This window comes from Abramis brama (genome assembly GCF_963993115.1).
Source record: "Abramis brama genome assembly, chromosome: 22".
Taxonomy (NCBI): domain Eukaryota; kingdom Metazoa; phylum Chordata; class Actinopteri; order Cypriniformes; family Leuciscidae; genus Abramis; species Abramis brama.
The window spans coordinates 9,689,391-9,714,985 of NC_139984.1; the positions used below are offsets into that span (position 1 = coordinate 9,689,391).

Consider the following 25,595-nt stretch of genomic DNA (forward strand, 5'->3'; position numbering starts at 1 on the left):
GTAAGCGTCTATGCCTTGAACTTGATGCGAGCAGCGAGAGGTAGCCAGTGCAGAGAGATGAACAGAGGAGTGACGTGGGCCCTCTTGGGCTCGTTGAAGACAAGACGAGCTGAAGCATTCTGAATCATTTGTAGAGGTTTAGTTGCACATGATGGAAGTCCGGCCAGAAGTGAGAAGTCTTCTGTATATAAATATACAAACTTTTGAAGAGTACTTGAATTTACTTGAAGTGTTACCAGTTAACTAGCCTTTACTTTTACCATGTTGGTTTCACTTCTGCATTGCCTGACTAAAAAATACTGAACAATAATAGTATACATATCCAAATTAATTTTCCCGTTCACTGTGGTATTGCTGATTGAAAACCCTGGAAATCTGATCATTTAATGCAAATCAAGTTGAAAAGTTACAAATGTATGTGCTGATATAACGCTCACACCTTTATGTATAAAATCAAGTAAACCAGTGACAATGAGAAGCAGAAAGATAGAGCCAAAAGTAAACAGACTGCCGTGGAGAAGAAACACTGCTCTGATGTTCTGATGTGTGTCAGCGTGTGTTACTTCTCTTCTTCTCTTCCACGGCTCGTGTTGGAATGTGACCACAGTGCATCTCATAAAGCAGAAAAGGACTCTGAAACTGAACTTCCATGTTTGGTGTTTTAAACTGACGTTAAAATACTGTTTCTTCTCCCCTCGTCGTGTGCTGGTTTTAGAGTCCTATATTATGTTAAACTACTTTTTTTTTGAAAAAACAAACACACAAAACTATAAAAATTAAGTTAAAAAATAATAAATTAAGGGGGTCATGACATGGATTTTTATTTTTATTTTAATATGTTCCTTGAGGATCACTTCTAATGTTAATAAAGATTTTTTCCCCGCAAAAAACAACAAATATGCTAACACTTTACAATAAGGTTCATTAGTTAACATGTGTTAGCCTCATGTCCCTCCCTCATGTCCCCCTGAGACAAGAGATTTCTGTATTGTGTCTGGAAAAAACCTCAGATGACGCAAAAATCGTCATTTAGCGTCATCAGAGGCTTTTTTGGCCAGAGGCTAGAGACTACAGCCAGTAGGGGGAGCTAGTTCTGCATGTTCTCAACCCGCCCATAGGGGGATCTCACGATAAAACGGCGTCTTTTCAGTTTTGAGTCGACTAGTAGCCTAGCTGTATCATTTCTTCCGATCCTGCCCTCTGTAACCGGTAGGCGTGGCTTGGGAGTGGCCTCAGGGCAGCGGAGCAAGTGCATTCTGGGAGTTGTTGTCTTTCATCCACATGAGCCAAAAATACATTTTCAAATACATGCATAGAGGGCACCAACTTATAAAATAATTTCACATTTCTACTACATAATGACCCAATTTAAATACACATTCATCTTTCCAGCGGTGAAATATCCCTTTAACATTGACTCTTCCCACAGCTGCGCACCGATGCAGAGAAACGCTCGCTGGTTGAAAGCGGCCTCTCCTGGTACAGCGAGGAGGGGAAGGCTCAATGCCGGAACGAGGGAGTGTACGAAACGGGCAGCCTTAAGGCCGAGTCATCCAGCAAGTGGAAAAAGAGCAAATCACAGGATGACGCAGCAGTCAAGGGTGAACTGAGGAAACCGCAGACGCTCGGCCACCCGCCCAGCGGACTGAAGAAGAGCCGAAACCCTCCTGTAGGAGTGACCTCACCCATCTCGCACACCTCACAGAGCATGCTCAAAGTGCCAGGAGGTTAGTGATCTCACACACTGACACACATACAGCTGATGGTATGGAAACACACCCTAAAACATGCAACACATGTCTTCAGTTTACCATCATTCCTGATGTTCTAGCCGCTAAATCTTCCCAAACACAGCCATAAATTAACTAACAAACAAACAGGTCACATATTGCTATAAAATGAATGCATATATGTCTCTTGGTATCGGATAGGGATGCAATAGGCTATATATCTCACCAGCTTTTTTAATTTAATATTTAAAAACAATATAATTAAAAAACATTATTATTAATATTTAAAAGCACTAATAATTTAAAAACATTGTAATTTGTAAATGGATATGCATTTTTCATTAATTTTATGATTGATCCTAGCATTCGGTGTATAGTTTTTTATTTATTTAGACAAAATAATTTTTCAAACATATTAAATATTTAATATAATTTATCAGCCATAACATGAAAATAATTATAAGCTTATCATGCAGTATTAATATTTAAAAGCACTAATAAATTAAAAACATTGTTAATTTTATTTATTTTTTTAAATTTCTAAATAAATATGCATTTTTCATTGATTTTGTGATTGATCCTAGCATTCGGTGTATCATTTTTTTTTTTTTTTAGACAAAATAATAAGGAATTTTAATATCAAAATATTTAATAGCATTTATCAGCCATAACATGAAAATAATTATCAGCATGTCATGCAGAATTTTAATATAACACTCCTAGTATTGAAGAAAATTTGTAGCAAGTTCACGCTTTTGATTTGAAATTATTACTTTTTTATTTCTAATTTGAAGCTCAATCTCAAAAGGTCTAAATTTGCTCTCCATATAATTTCATTGTGGTCTAGACAAAACAATCAAGATATTAATCTCTTTGGTGATTTAAAGTTATAGTTTGAGAGTATTAGGTGACCTTTGAGTCAACAAACCGTGAAGTGATTACAGAGTCCAGTACCAATGGCTTTGACCTCATCTAGAAACAAAGGCACTCTTCTTATCTGCTTCATCATTGAATGCAGCCCTCTGTCTCAATGGCAAAATCAGTTGATGGCAGTTAGTGCTGGATCATTAGATCCAATGCAGAGCTCCAACAAAGCCTGATTCTGCCGCTGGCATGGGGAGAAAGAGAAAGAGAGAAAGACGCCCTGTTCGGCTCAGTGCTGGAGTGGAGGGTTGGCACCAGGTCTTGCCAGCTGTTGTCCTCCAACCGGGCAGGGGGGTTGGGTAGGGACATGTAACAGCTCTTGAAACCCTAAATCACCCAACACCACCCAGTATTCCTCTTCTTGTGAATGCATCACCCTCTCGGATTGGTTAACACCCTATTAAGTCGCCTTTGCGATTTACAAACACAGATTTAATGCTTTAAATCAAAAGAGATACAAGAAACCAGTTGATTTTTTCCCCGGACATTTAATGCCACTTTGCACCTAGAGATAGATAGATAGATAGATAGATAGATAGATAGATAGATAGATAGATAGATAGATAGATAGATAGATAGATAGATAGATAGATAGATAGATAGATAGATGACAGACAGACAGATGACAGACAGACAGACAGACATATTGATAGATAGATAGATAGATAGATAGATAGATAGATAGATAGATAGATAGATAGATAGATAGATAGATAGATAGATAGATAGATAGATAGATAGATAGATAGATAGATAGATTGATTGATTGATTGATTGATTGATTGGATAGACAGATGTTAGATAGATAGATAGATAGATAGATAGATAGACAGACAGACAGACAGACAGACAGACAGACAGACAGATGTTAGATATATTAGATAGACAGATGATAGATAGATAGACAGACAGATTAGATAGATAGATAGATAGATAGATAGATAGATAGATAGATAGATAGACAGACAGACAGACAGACAGACAGACAGACAGACAGACAGATTAGATAGACAGATGATAGATAGATAGATAGATAGATAGATAGATAGATAGATAGATAGATAGATAGATAGATAGATAGATAGAGACAGATGTTAGATAGATAGATAGATAGATAGATAGATAGATAGACAGACAGACAGACAGACAGACAGACAGACAGACAGACAGATGTTAGATAGACATATTAGATAGACAGATGATAGATAGATAGATAGATAGACAGACAGACAGACAGACAGACAGATGTTAGATAGATATATTAGATAGACAGATGATAGATAGATAGATAGACAGACAGACAGACAGACAGACAGACAGACAGACAGATTAGATAGATAGATAGATAGATAGATAGATAGATAGATAGACAGACAGACAGACAGACAGATTAGATAGATAGATAGATAGATAGATAGATAGATAGATAGATAGACAGACAGACAGACAGACAGACAGACAGACAGACAGACAGATTAGATAGATAGATAGATAGACAGACAGACAGACAGACAGACAGACAGACAGACAGACAGACAGATTAGATAGATAGATAGATAGATAGATAGATAGATAGATAGATAGACAGATGATAGATAGATAGATAGATAGATAGATAGATAGATAGATAGATATATAGATAGATAGATAGATAGATAGATAGATAGATAGATAGATAGATAGATAGATAGATAGATCTTTGTGATCTTTTAGTAATCGTTAGAGTTAATGCATTAAATCAAAAGAGCTTCAAGAAACCAGTTGATTTTTCTTTTTTCCATTGTGCGTTTAATGCCACCTTGCAGGGGTCCGTTTGCCATTTACAATAAAGCGAGAGACACAGTGGGGAACACAGCGTTTATGCAGCTGGACCTGAAAGAGACCATCTGGATGCTGTACTGTACGTGTTGGAAAATAAACCCATTTATCCCAAAAGAAACACGAAGCACGTCATGATGTCACTTTAATGAAAGGCAGCCATGTTTAGTCTTTCATTCAGTCAGTGTGTGTTGACACGTAGCCAGCACGTCAACACTCGCGCATATGTCTGCCATTCATGCGGCGTCCAATGCGGTCCAGCTTTCAAACGCACAGAAGAGGATGAATGACAGACTGATGAAATTTAAGCAATTGCACCCAGTGAACTGCGCAACTCGATCTGCTTTATTCAGAAAACACACTTTAGATGTTTTCTCCCCAAATTACACCGTTTCAGTGAAGCTGTCTACAAGTCAGCTACTACAAGCAATACGTTTTCTAGAGTAGCCTACCAAAAAAAATGCAAAAGCTTGTTCTGTTTAAGAGTGATATTTTATTCTAATAGCTGGTTGTTACTTACAGTGTGACATTGTGTTATTCTTGCTGCTGTAGTGTATGATTATGAATTAGAATTGAATTAGGTGTCATCCCAACAGTTTGCAGAACACGATAGAAAACAGCAATAAGATATTTTTCTGTTGTTCCAGAGTGAAGATTTTGTTTTAAATCCATTAAAAAACATGATTCCCCCTTATAATTTTCCATGATGCCAAAGCAAAACATCTTTACAATAAACTTCATATTTGCATCACTTCCTGTCTTTTATGAAAGTGTTCAGCGACTGCGCCAGATTCAAATTGAATTATGAGTTTGAGACTGATCCACGAGTCTTTTTGAGTGGTTTATTAAAAGAATCAGCGTATTAACACTTGTTCATCACATTTGTCTGTCTAAAACGTTTGAATATGCCATGATTGGACAGAGAGAAAAAAAAAATGAACGTTGTCAGACGCACCAGATGCAAGCAGAACTGCGAAAACTGGCTGAATGCTTTAGTGAAGTGGTTTGTCCCAGAGACAGTGGAGCACAAAAGTAGTCATTAGTCTTTCAGCGAGTGTGCAGACGTTACCGAGCGGCAAGCCAAACGTCTGTGTCAGCGCTATCTGTCTCTCCCTGTGGACAGACGCTGTGATTGGACAGACCGAAGGCACGAGATGGCACTGGAAACATGATTATACCCACATGTTGCAACATAGAGAATTAGTTCCAGCTTTTATTCAGTGTTGTCTTTATGATTTACCATCCACTGGGATTGGATCTCACATATTCCATATTTGAAAAATACAGTTATATAATTGGGAACCTCTATCCCTGTCATGCGAGATGTGTATGAAATACAGCCTCATATACTGGGAGAGAAATGAGCCGATCAATCTTATTTATGGGATCTCGTTCCTCAGACTTCACTCCGCCTGATCAATCCCATTGCTGCGGCACGAGCTGATCTCTTTATAGGCTGCGGTAAAAGAGAGCCGTATTTAAGCACACATCACTGTTTTAGGCCGAATCGTTTAAGCAGATGAATCGCTTGTTTTCTGAAGTCTCTTGTGAAGCATGCAACTGCTCTCCTGCATTCAACGATTCACTGTTTTGAATCTTGTTTGTGAACTTGTTCATGCCTCATTCATGAATGAGGATCTGCTGATGCACTGAATGCGTGCAGTTCGTTCGGTTCTTCATACGAGTCTCGATTACAAGGTGATAAAGGAGATTGGAGAATTGAGACAGTATAGGATGCAGAGGATGATAATTAACAAGAACAAAAGGTGTTATTGAACTCTTTTTGTTGCTGTTGTGTTTTTTTTATTGAATCATTTGGACACACAAAAGATAATCTTTGCCACCTACTGGTGTGATGATGCATTATTTGCATAAAGGGTAAGTGAACGAATCAGTCAGTGCATCTGAATGAGTATTCTCAGTGAATCAATAAAAAGACACGACTTAGTATTTTGCTCAAGCTGAAAATAGAGTTTTTACAAAGCGCATGACGTAAATGTTTACATTTACAAATTCAATATACAAAAGCACATATACAAAATAATACATTTAGCTTGCACATGTGCCGTGAATTTTTCTGAACTTATTAATTTGTCCACAAGGTGGCAGCACTGGCCCCGTCTTTTCCCCGTGTTTGAATAATGCTTTGTCTACTATATAGTAAGCAAAAAAACAGTGTGTAAAAGAGTAGTATCCAAATTCAACTGATGCCATAGGTCACATGACAATGACAAATACAAAATTATGTCAAGAAACTCTAGATGGAGCAGACTGAGAGGTCCTGAACTCAAACTGCTTGCAATCACATTACTCCCTATAGGGCACAGCTGATTGGTTCCTGTTGTATCAGTAGCCAATGAGCTCGCATGTTCAACTTGGTCAGCATTTGCAGTTGCATTGAGCTTTCAAAAACCCTCCACCATCCCCAGCTCCACCTGTATAGATCTTCTGTGGGTAATTCATGTATGCTATATTGTACAGCAGCAGCATGTCTTACTTGCTCACAGCAGTGAGTCGTGTATGTATTGGCAGGAGTAGTAATAGCTCACCTCTACTCAACAAACCATGTGAGTATGAGGGGGTTACTTTTTTTATTTTATTTTTATCCCAAACCCTAATTATGAGTAATAGTATAATGAATTTTGCATTAGCAAACACTGCTAATAACAGTCAAATTCTGGGTGTCAGGGAAACAGATCTTAATTATGCCACATTGGACTGACACGTTGTTATTCTAAGGCACAGTCTTGTATAATAAGACCATGTTCAACGCAAAGTATATGTTTTGTCGTACAAGCCAGCCGTTACAGTGATGCAGTATCAGGAAGACAAATTACATCTATCTCCATTCCTCTTCTCACAGCTGTATCTCTGTCAGTTTGATAGCTTAATGGCCAGACTCTTTCAGTTAGCCATTTTTCCCTCCCTTTCCAATTTTTCCAGTTTCCATTGACTTTCTCTCTTTTTCTGTTTCTGACTCACTTTTACTGTTTACCTCCAGTCTAAACAAACGTGTAAAAAATTTGTCTTGCCCCCCCTTGTATCCTTTGATACAATCATGCTAGAAGTTAATCCAGTCATAGCCTGCTAATGGCCTACATTATTCCAACTCAACATATTTCTTTTCACATCTAATCTTCATCTCAAGTTAATGTCAGCTGTATTTACTTGTGTTGGCCGTCGTCCTGGGTGGCAGTGGTGTGAGTTACAGCGCCTTGTGACATGCGGTATTTCACCGTTACGCTATTTTTATTTGTTGTGCGGTCTGCTAATAGAGCCGTTTAAATGTTTAACCTACTCTCGCAAGTTTTTTCGCATACGGTGGATTGCGTTGTTGTAGTAAAGCCAATTTTCAAGTTTGCGAACAGTCTGTTTGGTGTGTTTTCCCAGTCGTCCAGAGATCGAGTCACGATTGGCCCTGTTTTTGCCGCATATTTATAAATATCTCTGAGAGGATCCAGATGGCCATCAGGGTGGGCTTTGCAAGCTCACCCATTTCATGTTGTCAGGACAGTAACAGTTGTGCCGTACCCGCTCCCTTTGTTTCCTAAATAGCTCTATGACTTCAAGGGTCCTCTGTTAAAGTTAACGTCTTAAATATTCAAGCAGCCTGTCATGTTACAGTTGAGTGAATTGAAGTCAGCAGCATAAGCAGTATGATGGATTGTATCCATGTACTGCATTATTCTAATGAAGCAGCTTAGTGTGTGTGTGTGTGTACTTGTACAACTATCTTTGTGATGACCAGTTTGAGTTTTAGACCATTGGAGTAAGGACAAAGAGAGTAAAGTGAGGACATTTTGGCCGGTCCTCACTTTCTGAGACCCCTTTAAAGGCCTGTTTGAGGGTCAAGACTTGGTTTTAGGGATAAGGTTATAATTAGGTTAAGGGTAGGTTTAGGGTTAGGGTTCGGGTTAGGCACTTAGTTGTGATGGGTAAGGTTAGGGTAAGCGGCTAGAGATTGCATTGTGTCAATGAATGTCCTCATGAAGATAGAAAGTGTGTGTGTTGCACATACATTGTGGTGTTAAATTAAGTGTAAAGTTCCAGTTGCTTTAATGTCTTTCCTAGTAAACTTTGCACCATCTCCTCAGCGCCAAAGATGTAATTTAGTGAACTAGATTATTTTACTCAATTAATTATCTGAATAAAATGTGAGTGGTGCAAAACTCATGAGATCTCTTCTCTCTTGGTCTGATGTTTGTAATAATTCTTCTTGATTATGGCTACTCATGTCTGATTGTGTTGATTTGTGTTTGCCTGCAGTTCCAAAGAATGATCAGCGAGTCGTGGATAAAGCCAAAATGGCGGTGAAAACATCCGGATTACAGCGCTCCAGTTCGGATGCAGGGAAAGATCGCGGTGAACACCGGAAACCTCCCTCCGGTCTTGTCCGTCCCTCTGCCGGCACCACAAATTCCTTTGGTTACAAGAAAACTGTTCCAACTACCGGCACTGCCACTGTCCTAACAACTGGTGGAGATTCTGCGATTGGGAACAAAACTCCTAAAACCTCTGGTATCCCGGTGAAACCCTCTGCTGGTGGTGGAGTTGGAGGACGAAAGACCAGCCTTGATGTATCGATCTGTGATCAAGGCTTCATGGCTCCGAATGCACGCAACAACATCCAGTATCGGAGTCTCCCAAGACCCGCTAAGTCCAGCACCTTGAGTCTGACGGGAGGACGGCCCGGTGCTCGCCCCGTCAGCAGCAACATGGACGCCGGTCTGCAGGGTCTAAAAACTGTCCCCACCCCGTCCAGACTGAAGGAACCAGGCAGTGGGAAGAGCTCCCATCGGGCCAGTACAGGAGGGTACGGTCCAGTCAACCAGACGGACCGTGAGAAGGAGAAGGCCAAAGCCAAGGCGGTGGCGTCTGACTCTGAGTGTTGCGGAGGGGGATCGCTGAAGAACGGCTCATTGACACCAACACAGAGTGCGCTGGAGCCTCCTTCCAAACTACTGGGACTTCGGCAGCCATCCAGCCTGGGGAAATATTCAGAGCTGCCCTCTCCCAACTCCCAGAGGTGAGAAAAACCTCCTTCACATAGCTTAAACCTCACATCCACTCTTATTGGCCGGGGTTTGCATTCGTTCTTTCAATGATGGAAAAACAACTTGACAATGACTACTTGAAATTTAGCAAAATGACAATTCATCTATGCTAAAACGGTACCACTTTACAATAAGGTTACAATAAGTATTAACTAACATGAACTAACAATGATCAATACATTTGTTACAGTATTTATTAATCTTTGTTAATGTTAGTTAATACAAATACAGCTGTTCATTGTTTGTTCATGATAGTTCCTAGTGCGTTAACTAATGTTAACAAATAAATAAATGTTGAAATAAATATTAACTAAGATTAATAAATGCTGTAGAAATATTGTTCATTCTAGTTCATGTTAACTAATGTAGTTAATTAATGTTAACTAATGAACCTTATTGTAAAGTGTTTCCGCTTAAACATTTATAAGGTTTTGATTTTGGTATAATGTGTGAGGGTGTTTTAATTTATATATTAAAATTAAATTCTCAAATACTGACATTTATTGGTTAAAAATAAATTGTTATCATTGTTAATTAAAATTTTAAAATAAATTATTTTGTGAATTGAAATGAGCCTAACATAAAATATAAAGATTAGATTATTAGATTATAAATATTAGACTTTAAAAAAATAATAATAAAAAAAAAAATGTAAAAAAAATAAAATAAAATAATAAAATAAAATAAAATAATAAAATAAAATAAAATAAAATAAAATAAAATAAAATAAAATAAAATAAAATAAAATAAAATAAAATAAAATAGAAAGGTTACCTTGAAAACTAACTGAAATAATGTTCGGTTGAAGAACAAAACATTCTCAAATTAAAACTGAAATTAAAATAATTAAAACTAAATATAGAAATATATATTTAAAAAATGACAGCAAATTTTTTTTTTTTTTTTAAAAGCTAAAATGAAAATGAAAATGAAATAATAGAAATAAAGGCTAATTCAAAACATGAATACTGAGGTAGTGTATAAATTATATTAAAATAACCTAATGTCAGATAATGATATAAAATTGATTCATTGTTTCTATTAATTAGTTAATTCTTCAATTTTTATTTACAATAAAAAATTAAAATGTATCTTAAATGTAACTTTAATCTTTTAAAGCTTTTTTTTTTTTTTTCATTAAGATTTCATTAAGAATTACCTATTTATATTTTGTTTGTTTTTTTAATAATTTTATTTTCGTCACTAACTCGCATTTGTCATGTCAGTTATTTTAGTGTGCGTCTCATTTTTAATTAATCTCTATATAATGGGATCCACAGGCCATCCAGTGCCAGATCTCTGCCTAAACCTGCTCACCTGGACAAAGTCAACTCCAACAGCCTGGACTGTGGGATAATCAATGTGGAGGACCAGCTTCCCCCCAAAGTGCCGCCCTTCTCCAAATTACAGGATCTTTCAGGAATCAGCAGCTCAAGCTGTCTGACCCCCAGCCCGGCTCCCATCCTCAACGTCAACTCCTCTGAATGTTTCTCCAGCGCCACCGTGGGCCGAGGGGGCAGTGCTGGTGGCTCTCCCTCGCTCTACCCCCGCCTCTCCGGGCTGCACCGTAGCATGGAGTCCTTGTCTCTACAGATGAGCGTGTCTCCAGCAGGGGGCAGCGTGACGGAGCCCAGGCCCAGACATGAGGACAGAGGGACGCTTGGTGGCTGGTCAACTGGAAGCAGGGTCTCACTTACTCTCACGACTGACAGGTGAGGCCGTGTCCAGTGATTCCTGCACCTCCTGTCTGTGATCACATGAGCTATGCTAGTGTAACTCCTAAATGCTAACAAAATTAGCTTTTAGCATATATATATATACGCATTTAAATTTGTCAGTCTTTCGCTTTATGGTTAAATAGCCCTTAAATATTTAAGACTCATCTTCCACTGAGTAGCGTATGCATTTTTATTATTATTTTTTTTCAATGAAAGGCTCTCTAGAATGAAAATCCCTCTCCCCGTCAAAGCTTGATAAATAAACATGAAACTAAAAACTATAATATAATATAATATAATATAATATAATATAATATAATATAATATAAAATAATAAATTCAAAATAATCTTCATCTTGTTTCTATTTTTTGTTTCTTATTTAGTTCACAAAACATATGCATATGCATGTATGTATATATAATGTATAAAATAATTACATTTATACAGTATATTTTATTTATGATTATATTATATTATATTATATTTAATTACTTTATTTTAGATGGAAATTTTAAACATCAAGGAATTGGGAATTAATTGAATTTCCTAATAAATAAAAAAAATAGGAAAATGTCTCTCTTTAATAACTATAAATTATCATTTAAAACTAAAATAAGAATTAATAATCATCAGTTATATTATATTATATTATATTATATTATATTATATTATATTATATTATATTATATTATATTATATTATTCAGTTCATAATTTTGTTTTAAAACAAACAAGAAGACTTTTATGAGTTTATCTACATCACATTTAAAAAATAAAAAATAAAAAAACCACAAGGTTCACGCAGCTCTCTGCCACCCATGGCCTCTCTGTTTTTGTGAGGTCTCCTTTATAAAAACCCACCGCAAATTTTTTTAATGCTTGCTTAGTCAGATTAAAAACTGGACAATCGCTCACGACCTTAATGTGGCTGATTATTTTTATTGGGCCGCCACAGAGCTGAAGGGCTTATGGGGGTCATGTGTCTGAGGCAGGAAGTCTATCATCTGTTTAATTTGCAGTGACTCTAATACCGTTTCTATTCAGCAACTCATCTCTCTCCATTACAGCTCTTATCCATTGCTCTCTTTATCCATTTCTTCAATATGGCATTATTAATGAAGACTCGGCTCTATCTGTTCCTCAAAACTGTGTGTACGGACAGATCAGAGCAGTTTGTGGTAAAAAAAAATATTTCAACATGTACACTACACTACAGTACAGTACCACAATGGTATAGCATTCTATGGGTGGTTGCAAGCCCATTTATATGGTGTTTTAGCAGTTGTTAGGCAGATTGCAGTGTGATTTCTATAGGGTGTGTTAGCATGTTGCTATAAAGTTGCTAGGCTGTTGCTGTGGTGTAGTAAGTTTAATGATATTTCTCCAACTGTTTTGTTGACTGCCATGCAAAAATCATATGTCAGATCACTTCTAAAAGTAAATGCTCATCTCTCCTCAATGGCCCTGTTTACACCTGGTATTAAGATGCGTTTTGGTGGATCAGATCACAAGCAGACGAGGGAGACACATTCCCATTTACACCTGGTGTTTTAATCCGTCTCTTTTGTCCACTTTCAACCACTTCTGTCCTGATTTCTTCAAGGGGAGAGTCTATGGGTGGGGAAATTTATATTTTTTGATGTAATGGACATAAGCTTGCGCAATTTACATATGAACACGACCGGAGTCAACGGAAAAACACACGGAGAACAGCAGCTTTTGTTTCTGCTCTGACAGCCGCAAGACCGGCCGAACGTTGAGTGTTAGAAATCAGGAATGGTGAGAGAACATTGTGCTTGGTATGTTTTTCATCTTCAAACCAAACTTGGGTCTTCAGCCGACAAAGTTTAAATCCCGTCTGGCTAGAGCTCTTCTCATAATGTTACTCATTAGGTCAGTAGACGGAGAGTAAACGGTCTTTTGTGGCTGTTTGAACACATTCGACCACATGAGTGTTTACACTACGAAAGCAATCCGGTCAAATGTGTTTTCAACTACCTCTGGAAAAGGTGGAAAGTGGACAAGCTCAAAACGTTTTAGACCCGTTTTAGTTTTTAGCGTCATCCACTTCATCCGACCGACCAAAACACATCTTAATACCAGGTGTAAACAGGGACAATAAGTCACATGATTTGGGAATCATTCATAGGTTTAGCACAACCGGTGCAGGGCAACTTACACACTGAAGTTTAATACTTAGTGTTAAGTAATCTTCCAACACAGAGCCACATCACAGCATTTACATTCATACAGCACATTTGTACTCAGATAACATGCACCCAAAATTCATAGCAGAACAATTGCCTATTATGTTAACACTCAGATTATATCTCTGCTAATTATCTCCCTGCCTGAACTACTAATTGCTCATTTTGCTTTACAAATTTCTGTGATCTATTTTTGGAGTGTGATCTCTTCATTTCCATGCATAAGCGTCCTGTCATTTGAATAATGCTCTTTTTCTCAAATGTTTTCTTTCTTTCAGCTCACAACGGGACAGAAATACTCTCCCAAAGAAAGGCTTAAGGTACTGTTCATTTAACTTTACCTCGCCCCTCTTAATGGGACAAACGGTTTGATCCAATGCAGTAAATCCGTGAAACTAATGAAACCGTGAAACTAATGTCACACCCCCATTTCCCATCAGCCAGCACATCTCCTTGCAGGCTGAGGAGGACAACAAAGAGAGACGCCACTCACACACCATCATGAGCTTGACGGAGACGAACAGTCCGCCACAGTTCCCTTCACCCATACTGCCAGGAAAGATGCCACTGACAAGCATCAGTAAGTGTCTGCACACTTCCACAGCATTAACCCTCATCCTTCCTTCGTGTCCTATAACAAATCCTTCCCTTGCGGGTCAAAATGACCCGAAGCCCTACAAAAAATTCCGGGTCAATATGACCCGAGGGAAGGATGAGGGTGAACTCTGATGATATATTTGTGGGAAATAATGAAAGGCGGGACTTGATTTTCTTTCCACCAGGATTCAGTTTGCTCATGAAAAGGATATATACTGTATATTAAGGTTCATTTTGATTCCTGTTTTGCATCCCTGTTTGCTTTAAATCGGCATGAAACGGAAGTTGCGATAGGCTTTTCTTCCCTATTGTGACGTATATCCGAGCGAAACAAGAACAAATGTGGGGTGAGGCTTGATTTTATCCATGGGGAATTGAATGAATGGTTGTGGTTTGTTATTGGTGGATCTCATGTGAGTGACAGGTTATTGTCCCGCCCTCACGCCAGTAAACACATCATCAGAGAAGAGATGCTGCAAGAGGGAGGGGAAGTTATTTTGATTAAAGATTTCGAGGCACATTAGTTAAAAAAATAACAATATGTACGGATAAATCATTTAGAATAAATCAATATTCCAATATTGCATAAAAAGATGCATCCCCACCAGGCAACATGCAGGACACCTTTCTTCACTGTGCCTTGATTTATATCATATACTAACACTGGCTCCCTCTGCTGTCTGTTATGTGCAGTGACACCCAGCCCCACCTCAGGAACGCCAAGGATGACCAGATCCAACAGCATTCCCACTCACGAGGCCAGTTTTGATCTGTATCAGTCCTCACCGCTGGGCAGCACCCTATCACTCGCCGAGCGGCCCAAGAGCATGATCCGATCCGGCTCCTTCAGAGACAGAGATCCCGGCGATGACGGTGAGACTTTGGGTTATATGGGTCAGTCTACATGGGGGCATACTTTGAATCTCAGAAGGGACAAAACATTAGCATTGTCCCTTTAAGTAGTAAAGCCAAAAGTATACTTAGCTTTTTTACGTATGCACAGTTGTGCACACAGCCTGTCAAAGTATACTCTTCCAGACTGCGTCCGAAAGGTTATAAATGCTGCCTTCAGAGGATGCATGGAAGGCATCAAGAAACGTCCGAATCCAATTTTAGCTTCACTTCCTGTCTCCTGAGGTATCTTCATTTGATCGTTTTTTAAAGGCAGCATAGATGTATCCTTCACTACCTTTGATATCCCACAATCCTGTGCTTTCCATTCTGTGACAGTTCTGCTAGAAAATAAATAAATAAAGATGGCGTCTGAAAGTTGCGGTTTCTGGTCAGTTTCTATGTAAATGTATGTTACTGACCAACATTTTCCATTTCTGATGTCATTTCTATCGAGAAATTACTATTGTAGTAATTAAATATTCACTTAGTTTTCACCAAATCTCCCGCACAGCAAAAGGACTCCGCAGCGGATCGGCTATTATTTAAAAATGTGGCTTCAATATTCTCGAGAAAAGTAAGCTAGCCTTACGCAATACGAGAGACCTCTCGAAAGAGAACACAAATTTAAGGGTCATAGCACTTGTATATTGTTGTCCTACTGTTAGTTTAACTGTTTTTATTTGTCTCATTTGTAAGTCGTTTTGGATAAAAGCGTCTGCTATATGAATAAATGTAAATAAATGTAATTAATATGCAAGTCATATTAGGTGTTGCACCGCTGCTCCTTCAGCTGTTTATGAAAAGTCATAAAGTCGTAATTACACGACTCTGCAGAGCTGTCTGCTCTAACGTTACTGACGTTACTGAACGGCGAGTACTACTTGTCACTCAATCTTATTTATATTGTATATAAGTTAATATAATATATATATAGGCAAAGTGACAAACAGCGACGAAAGCCGCGACATGAAATCCGCACTCACGTGGGTCCCGTGAAATATGACAGCTTAGTTACAGTTTATTGGAAAATAGCATTGTGGACACTGAATTTGATGAATTTACTGTTTATCAGACCCCAGACGACACAAGAAGCTAACATTAACTGTTTTAAAACCGTTTTCCAGGTTAGTGGGGGTGCATAGCGCTCAAAACCAACATGAAAAACGTAGCTATTAATGTTCACTTAGCGTTTTGTTTTGTTATTAAACTGTGTAAAATGAGCGGTGACGTTAAATCACCCTACGGTAACCTAACGTTACCGTCTATTTGCTGGATGGTTTCAAGGTAATAGATGGTAGCTAACATTAGCAGATAAGCTCGTACTTTTTGACGTTCAAACAGGCGCCAATAACGTTACCCATTAGTTGTGTGAACCGACTCAAACAGTGATTAAAATACCGAAGCTTAATTTTCATTATAAAGAGGATGGCAGATAGACACAACACATGAGACCAAAATTGCCAAAATACAAACTTAATAATGCACAGCTAGCTATAAGCTAGCGCTAAACCATTATCCACGAGTGAACATGCTAAAGTTGTCCTAATATCAAACAACGTCATTACAATAGTATACACGATGATTAAAAAAACAATGTTTACTGTGAATGTCGCAATATATCAATAAATCAATACTTACTCAAAAGAGGGTCCAGCGCAACCGTGTCCCAGCGAACAAAGTCTCGACTGATATCGGCTCTCTTGGTGTGCTGTAGTTCAACCGTTACAGAGTAAAGGCGCGTCCGCATCTGAGGATCCGACATGGGTCCGTTTTGGATCCGCTGTTTGAGAGTAGATTTTACGGCGCCGCCCGGAGGCGGAGCTGATCCTCTGGGCGGCGCCAAAACGAATGTGACAGTCACGCGGGTTTGGCGACTTGAAGGCGGAGCCGCCTAGGAGTCTCCTGCTGTGTGGGCTCTCTCTATTTTGTGCTAGATCACTAAACCATTACGCTGCCTCAGAAGTCAGTTTCGTGAGGTACCTTCATGCGCAAACGCTGCATACGAAGTCATTGCCTGATAAGTCAGCGGCCTAAGTTTTCAGACGCAGTCTCTTCCATTTATTCAGTTTTTTCTTTGACTATCTTGAAAATCAACAGTCCTGGGGCACTGTTGCCACCTTGTGGATAAAGAAATTAGTGCAAAAAAAAATTCAATGTCATTTGCGATCTGCGCATACAGAGTATTCGAGGTTACAAAAACCATGCTGCGCTTGGACAGTATGTGTGTACTGTGCTGATGATGAAATTCACGAAAAGAATACAGTATGCAGACCCTATTGTACGCATAAATAGTTAAAGGAATAGTTCACTTAAAAATGAAAATTCTGTCATAATTTACTCACGCTCAAGTTGTTTCAAACCTGTATGAGTTTCTTTTTTATGCTGAACACAAAGGAAGATATTTTGAAGAATGTTGGTAACCAAACAGTTGATGGACCCCATTGACTTCAATAGTAGGAAAAAAATACTATGGAATACTATGGAAATCAATGGGGTCCATCAACAGAATTTTCATTTTTAAGTGAACTATTCCTTTAAGTATACTTTGGTCTTCAGTGTACTGTAAGTTCCTTTGGATCAAAGCATCTACTAAATTACTTCAGCATTTTCTAACTATGTTTGTGCTAAAAGTTAGCTCTGTAAGCTGGATATGTGACTCTACAAATAATAAAACACAATACAGGACATGTACAATTTACAATCAATGTAACCTATCCCGTGATTCAGCTATTTTAGTGTTTTTAAAATCACACTTTTTCTCTTTCTGTGTCTCTTTGTCCTGCTGCAGTTCATGGCTCAGTGCTCTCACTGGTGTCTAATGCCTCCTCCAGCTACTCCTCGGTAAGTATCCCAGCACTTTTTCCCCCAGAACACGTGTCATACGGCGCTAGACTCTCACGAGTGCAGCTCGGTCTGCTCCTGCTGATTTATTAGAGCCTCACAGCAGGGACACTAGTAGAAGCTTTCTCTGGTTTCCTTACTGAAAATGGAGTTGTTACTTGAACTGCTGCACATGACATAGGTGCTGATGTGATCTATGGGTTCAATGAAGAACTGGCCTGGTTTTGTACAAAAAAAAAAAAACTGATTTACGCAGTAGTTTAAACAACTTAAGTCAAATATTTATTTAATTTACTGATTCACTCATAAGTAATACTACTTATCCTCAGCTAATTAACCCAATTGGCCTATAAATAGTGAAATAATTTATCATTGCTTTATTAAAAAAAAATGCATTTGATGCCATTCCTATCTAGGGCTGCACAGTTAATTGAATAAAATAAATCAAAATTAAAATCAAGTCTAGAATTGAATTAAATAAATACTTTCAAGTTCAAGTAAAATGTGAATACAATGCTTGTCACCAAATTTCAGGTCAGCTGAAAGCGGTCTCAATTTAGTTATCACACTTTTTATGTGTTATCTTTATTATATTGCATTCAAAAGCACAATATTGTCTAACTAATTTGACCAAATCGTGCAGCCCTGTTCCTGTCTTAGATCTTTTTCAGTTGAATTTGTGTTTTTTCATCACTATTGACTTCCATTTATTCAGCTTCTTACTGTCTCTCTGCCGTTCTTTTCTTCCGTGCAATCTCTCAGGCGGAGGAGAGAATTCAGGGCGAGGTGAGTGTCTGTCTCTCTCGGATTTTCCCTCTCCGTCATCCAGAAGTTAAAGATAGTCATATTTATAACCTGTTTCTGTAATACATGTTCTCAGAGATCATAACAGCTAAAGTCAGCTAATGTCAGGTGCTGCTCAATGGCACAGCATTTTAAGTGCCCCTATTATGCTTTTTCGAATACTGCCTTTCATGTAGTGTGTAATGTAGCTTCTCTGTTTGTGAATATAAAAGGTCTGCAAAGTTTTAAAAATCAAAAAGGGCAGAACAAATAAAGTTATTGTTTCCTTAAAGAGTTAATCGATTCTGAACTGCCTGAAACAAGTCGTCAGTAATTCCAATCTCACTTCCTGTTACATACATACGTAACAAAAATTTGCATAATGGCAGTCTATGGGCTTCATTGGCTGCCCGTGAACAACATCTACTTTGACCCTCAAATACTGTAGCTGTAGCTGAGACTGGAAGAGTTTGATTTGTGTTGTTGACATGTCGAGAAGACACTGTTTTCAGTGCTGCGAATCCACTTTGCATGCATTTCAAGAGGATGAGGACTCGCACTGGAATTGATACGGAAAAACTGACGCCATCGTTACTGTTCCTATCACTGTGTATCAAGTACTGAGGAAGATTCAGAGGTGAAATTCAGATATGCTAATGGACGTTTATTTTCCGTCACGCACTGTAAGCTGCAGACCAATCACAACAGACTGGAGCATCTGACCAATCAGAGCGGAGTAGACCAATCACAACAGACTGAGCCATCTGACCAATCAGAGCAGAGTACACCAATCACAACAGACTGGAGCATCTGACCAATCAGAGCGGAGTAGACCAATCACAACAGACTGAGCCATCTGACCAATCAGAGCAGAGTAGACCAATCACAACAGACTGGAGCATCTGACCAATCAGAGCGGAGTAGACCAATCACAACAGACTGAGCCATCTGACCAGTCGGAGCAGAGTAGACCAATCACAACAGACTGAGCCATCTGACCAATCAGAGCAGAGTAGACCAATCACAACAGACTGAGCCATCTGACCAATCAGAGCAGAGTAGACCAATCACAACAGACTGGAGCATCTGACCAATCAGAGCGGAGTAGATCAATCACAACAGACTGGACCATCTGACCAATCAGAGCAGAGCAGACCAATCACAACAGACTGAGCCATCTGACCAATCAGAGCAGAGTAGACCAATCACAACAGACTGAGCCATCTGACCAATCAGTGCAGAGTAGACCAATCACAACAGACTGGAGCATCTGACCAATCAGAGCGGAGTAGACCAATCACATCAGACTGAGCCATCTGACCAATCAGAGCAGAGTAGACCAATCACATCAGACTGAGCCATCTGACCAGTCGGAGCAGAGTAGACCAATCACATCAGACTGAGCCATCTGACCAATCAGAGCAGAGTAGACCGATCACAACAGACTGGAGCATCTGACCAATCAGAGCAGAGTAGACCAATCACAACAGACTGAGCCATCTGACCAATCAGAGCAGAGTAGACCGATCACAACAGACTGAGCCATCTGACCAATCAGAGCAGAGTAGACCAATCACAACAGACTGAGCCATCTGACCAATCAGAGCAGAGTAGACCAATCACAACAGACTGAGCCATCTGACCAATCAGAGCAGAGTAGACCGATCACAACAGACTGGAGCATCTGACCAATCAGAGCAGAGTAGACCAATCACAACAGACTGAGCCATCTGACCAATCAGAGCAGAGTTGACCAATCACAACAGACTGAGCCATCTGACCAATCAGAGCAGAGTAGACCGATCACAACAGACTGGAGCATCTGACCAATCAGAGCAGAGTAGACCAATCACAACAGACTGAGCCATCTGACCAATCAGAGCAGAGTAGACCAATCACAACAGACTGAGCCATCTGACCAATCAGAGCAGAGTAGACCGATCACAACAGACTGGAGCATCTGACCAATCAGAGCAGAGTAGACCAATCACAACAGACTGAGCCATCTGACCAATCAGAGCAGAGTAGACCAATCACAACAGACTGAGCCATCTGACCAATCAGAGCAGAGTAGACCAATCACAACAGACTGAGCCATCTGACCAATCAGAGCAGAGTAGACCGATCACAACAGACTGGAGCATCTGACCAATCAGAGCAGAGTAGACCAATCACAACAGACTGAGCCATCTGACCAATCAGAGCAGAGTTGACCAATCACAACAGACTGAGCCATCATTGGATGCATGTAAACCTATTGTAGAAGACCTTAAAAAAAAATTAGGAACCTTTAAAATAGCATATTAGGGGCATTTTAATAACTAACATAGCACTAATTCATAGCCATAAACTGCCATTAGCTGTTCAGAATGGTGTTATGAGATTTCTCTGCTGTGTTTTTGTCAATTAATGTTTCATTCAATCATTCAAGGAAATGAGTAGCTAACCACGTGTTGGTACTCATAATTTCCTCCATGTTCTGTGTTTAATAACTGTAATGTGAAGGCATATTCACATCAGATAGGATAATACAAACACAACAGAAAAAATATTCACAAGCTGATCATGGCATTGGATATCTAAACAAAGTCCAAACATTTATTCAGCATCCAAACAATTCAGAAAATGACCTTGCTTCAGAAAAAAAGGTTGTTTAAATAGTTTAATTGCAGTAAATTGTTGTCATTTTATATATCAAATCAGATATCTTTCATTTATGTTAATAAAAATTATAATAATAAAATATTTAGCATCCAAACAATAATAAAAAAATAAATAATAATTTCAAATGAAAAAAAAAAGAAAAAGTATTGCAATATGATATTTCAGATTTGACACATTGCATTGTCTAGTTTTAGTATATTGATGATGTCATGATGATAATATTTTATTTTCCTGGTGGGAATATGCCTTTACCGTTTCATGAGTCTGTCTACTTGATCTATGGATGCAAAAGGAATGTGTCTCACCAAGTTACTTTTCTTTTCCCTGGAAAAAAAATGTACTTGGTGAAGTTTTGCATTCCAAGCCTAATGGCTTGAAGTGAGTCTGATTACTCATTGTGTGTGTTGTTCTGGTCTGGTGTTCATCATAGTATGTGAATATACTCACCATTTGTCTTTTTGTTACCTTCAGTTGCATGTATAAAATGTATCAGCCCGCTCCATGTAGAGATAACATAAACAGACACAGTTGCTATTGGGAGTGCTAAATATCATCTGTCTCAGTTTTCCAGCAGCTGCAGCGAGCTGAAATTCCTGGAGCTTCATCGGCTCGTTCTGACTTTAATACTTTCATTTAGGAAAAACGATTTAGAGATTTACATCAAAGTAAATAATGTGATCATTTAGAGGAATAGTTCACCCAAAAATGAACATTCTGTCATTATTTTCTCACACAATGACTATCAATATCCTGTAACGACAATCCTGTATGACTTATCATAAGACTTCAGAAATCTTGTCATATGGAGTACTTTTATGATATTTTTTTGGAGATTTGGAGCTTGAGAGCCCTCGATTTTTGCGATCCCTGCATGGAATAGAGCAGCCTAACTTCCTAACTTGTTATACGGAAGAAAGTTGTACAGGTTTGGAACAACATGAGGATGAGTAATAATGACAGAATTTGCATTTTCAACCTTTTCCTTTAAATTGAATGCCACTTTATTTTCTGTTGGTTAACAAGTTTGTGTGTTTCTTCACAGCAAATCCGTAAGCTGAGGAGGGAGCTGGAATCTTCACAGGAGAAGGTGGCCAATCTGACCTCACAGCTGTCTGCTAATGTATGTGCACACCGTCAAACACGGATAGAGTTAAAGATTAGTATATGTATACTAGTGTTCAAACGTTTGGGAATTAACAGTTATTTTAAATTATAATAATATTTCTCAGCAATGCTGGTTTTACTGTGTTTTTGATTAAATAAATGCAGCTTTGGTGAGCAGAAGAGACATTTAAAAATCTTACCGACCCCAAACATGAAAAGTAGTTCTGAATTATTCCAAACATTCCATTTATTATTTAAAGCTGCAGTTCGTAACCTTTTTTTTTTTTTTTTTTTTTTTTTTAAATGTACAAAATTTATATAATAAGCGAGTACATCATCAATCCATTTTCCAAAAGTGTTTTTGTCTAATCCTGAATCACTACGGTACACTTATAATAAGTGTTTATATTGGGACTATTTTAGACTGGTACGGGTCGCCCAGTACCTGTGTGACTCATCATGGACATTGTTATGCAATTAAATTTTTTTTCTCTCTCTCCAGGCGAACCTGGTGGCAGCGTTTGAGCAGAGTCTGGCCCTCATGACCTCTCGACTCCAGTGCCTCTCTGTCAGTGCTGAGCAGAAGGTACGATAGTCATCCTAAAACACACACAAACTCCTGATCAGTCTCCACCACCGATTAATTCAAAGAAGATGACAAACTGGCTTATTGGTATAACAGTTAAGGCCATGACGACACACCAAGCTGACGTTAAAAGAGCTAGCAGTGATGAAGCTGAGTGTGTTATCACCTCGCGTCAGCTGCGTCTCGGCCAAAAAGCTGCGCTCGAACACACCAAAAGGACTACAAGCGCACTTTCATCACTTCCGCTTTTATTCTCATGCACTGACTCGTTCGCAAAGCTGAACAGCCAATCAGAGTTCTCTCTCTCATCGACATCGCCAAAGCCGACAGACGCAAATTCAACATGCTCGATCGGCCAAAATATGATGGGGTCCAACTAGGGGTGGGCGATATGGCCAAAATCTTATATCAGGATTTGAATAATTATATTTCACGACACATAACGATATTTATCGCAACATAGTTATTTTTGATACCATTGAAATTTCATAATTTTTGTCACCAATTTCAATATAAAAAATAAATAAAAATAGTGCTGGGCAACGATTAATCGCATCCAAAATAAAGTTTGTGTTTACATAATATATGTGTGTGTACTGTGTATAATTATTTTGTATATATAAATACACACATGCATGTATATATTTAAGAAATATTTGCATGTATATACTGTATATATATATATATATATATTTATACATAATTTATGTTATATATAAATACAAATATTTTATATATAAATAACACATTTTTCATAAATATACACATGCATGTGTGTGTATTTATATATACAAAATAATTATACGCAGTACACACACATATCATTTTTAAAAACAAACCTTTATTTTGGATGTGATTAATCATTGCCCAGCACAAAAAATAATAATAATAATAATACTAGCCTAGCCTATGTTAAAAAGTACTCTCAAGCTTATTGAAGAAAAGTAAAGAGTCAGTGATAAAATAAGAACAAAGAAACTAGTAACAAGCAATAGAACAAAGAAATAGACCTACCTGAAATAAGAAATGCTTGCCTACATAAATTGTATAACGTAATCAAATGTATAAAATAACACTGCACATCTTCACTTTGTAATTTAATTTATAAATTTATTCTTAAAGTGAGACAGAAGTGATTCACTTTTTTGATGTTTATCATTAATGACAGACAACAGCAGGTTTATTAGGCTGCTCTCACTTTAAGACGGAACACACACATGCATTTTCTTTCTCAACCGTTTATGTTCACTGAAGAAAAAAATGACTGTGTTTACGAGGATACTCGCAAAGGCGGCCATTTTGACACATACAGTAAGTGTGAGTATTTGACCCAATAACACAACAAAAAGTGCTCAGTTCAGTACTCGTCCGCTCTATGAGAAGCGTCTTTATGTGCGTGTGTGACAGCGCTGAGAAACAGTCCCTCAGACTGTCGGCTTGGTGTGTCAGGGCCTTTAGAGCATTAGCATTTCATATCATGAGGGAGTAGGACCATTGAGCTGCCAAAACAATGTAGTTCTGCTGATTTCATGTTTTATATTTTTATATATTATGTATACGTATATATTAGTGCTGTGAAATTAATTAATCGTGATTAATCGCATCTAACGTAAAAGTTTTTGTTTGCATAATATATGAGTGTGTATATATACAGTATATACATATTATATATATGCATATATATAAAATAAACATGTGTGTGTGTGTGTGTGCGTGTCTGTTTATATATACTGTAGCGGGTTCCTGAGGGGAAAAAGGAGAACGGACACGAGAAAGTGAGTTCAACCCAGAGGGTGTATTTATTTACAAGTGAGCAAATGCAAAGAAAAGTAGACCAGTGGATGCTTGACTGTAATCCTCAGGTCCGTGTCTCCGTAAAGTAGTGCTTCTTTTGGTGTTTCCATTGAGAGTGTCTTCGTGGTCTGGGTGAGTGAGGGTGAAAGTCTGCTTGAGCAGACAGTGTTCAGTCTGTGTGGAGGTCTGCCGGCAGAGAGTCCGTAACACCAACCTCCTGTTAATCGCTCTCTGGCAAAGAAACAAACTGCACAACAAGCGTTTGTTTCAGCTGAGAGAAGAATCTCTACCTCTTCTGTCTCTGCCGGCGCTAGAACATTGACTGAATGCCATCAGCTGGGCTTGGTGATTGCTCCCCAGCTCCCCATTGTGTGATGAGCTGTTGGCAACTCGCCACAATACTACGGCTGCAACTAACGATTATTTTGATAACTGGCCCACCGGTGGGCCCACAGCCATTTCATATTTAAAACAGTAATATCCTATGCTAAACCTAAACTAATCTTGACAAACTATATGGAAGCACTCAAACCACATTTGGAAATGGCGGCGCCCTTATATGGTCAGTAATGGAGTCTGGTTGTCACCTAATGGAAAAGTTTGGTACTGCGCCCAAACAAAATCTTACTGAAAGCTAATTCTTTGAGATATCAACCTAAAATTTGGAACACAATTTGTTCAGATGGGAGGGACACTTAAGGGTTAAACTTTTTTTATTATTATTATTAAAAATGAAATTTAATCCAGTATTTTTAAACAATGATATTCCACATCCTACCAAATGCTGTCCTCCAAAAAAATATATATATAAAAAAAAATTAATACAAAGCCTATGAAAACAAATATAGTGAATGTATCCATGCAGGCTATGCTGTACATTA

The 25,595-nt window shown here is 38.3% G+C and overlaps 1 protein-coding gene across 1 annotated transcript in view; it reads left to right on the forward strand.

The window, feature by feature from the left end:
* The window catches only part of nav1a (neuron navigator 1a), a 143,285-nt gene that overhangs the window by 100,459 nt on the left and 17,231 nt on the right, over positions 1-25,595 (forward strand). Inside the window, 10 exon segments of the mRNA XM_084097952.1 lie at positions 1,430-1,727; positions 8,739-9,498; positions 10,807-11,238; positions 13,730-13,771; positions 13,892-14,031; positions 14,742-14,921; positions 17,731-17,783; positions 18,546-18,569; positions 22,273-22,350; positions 22,837-22,920. Of these exon segments, the coding sequence (XP_083954078.1) occupies positions 1,430-1,727; positions 8,739-9,498; positions 10,807-11,238; positions 13,730-13,771; positions 13,892-14,031; positions 14,742-14,921; positions 17,731-17,783; positions 18,546-18,569; positions 22,273-22,350; positions 22,837-22,920 (2,091 nt within the window).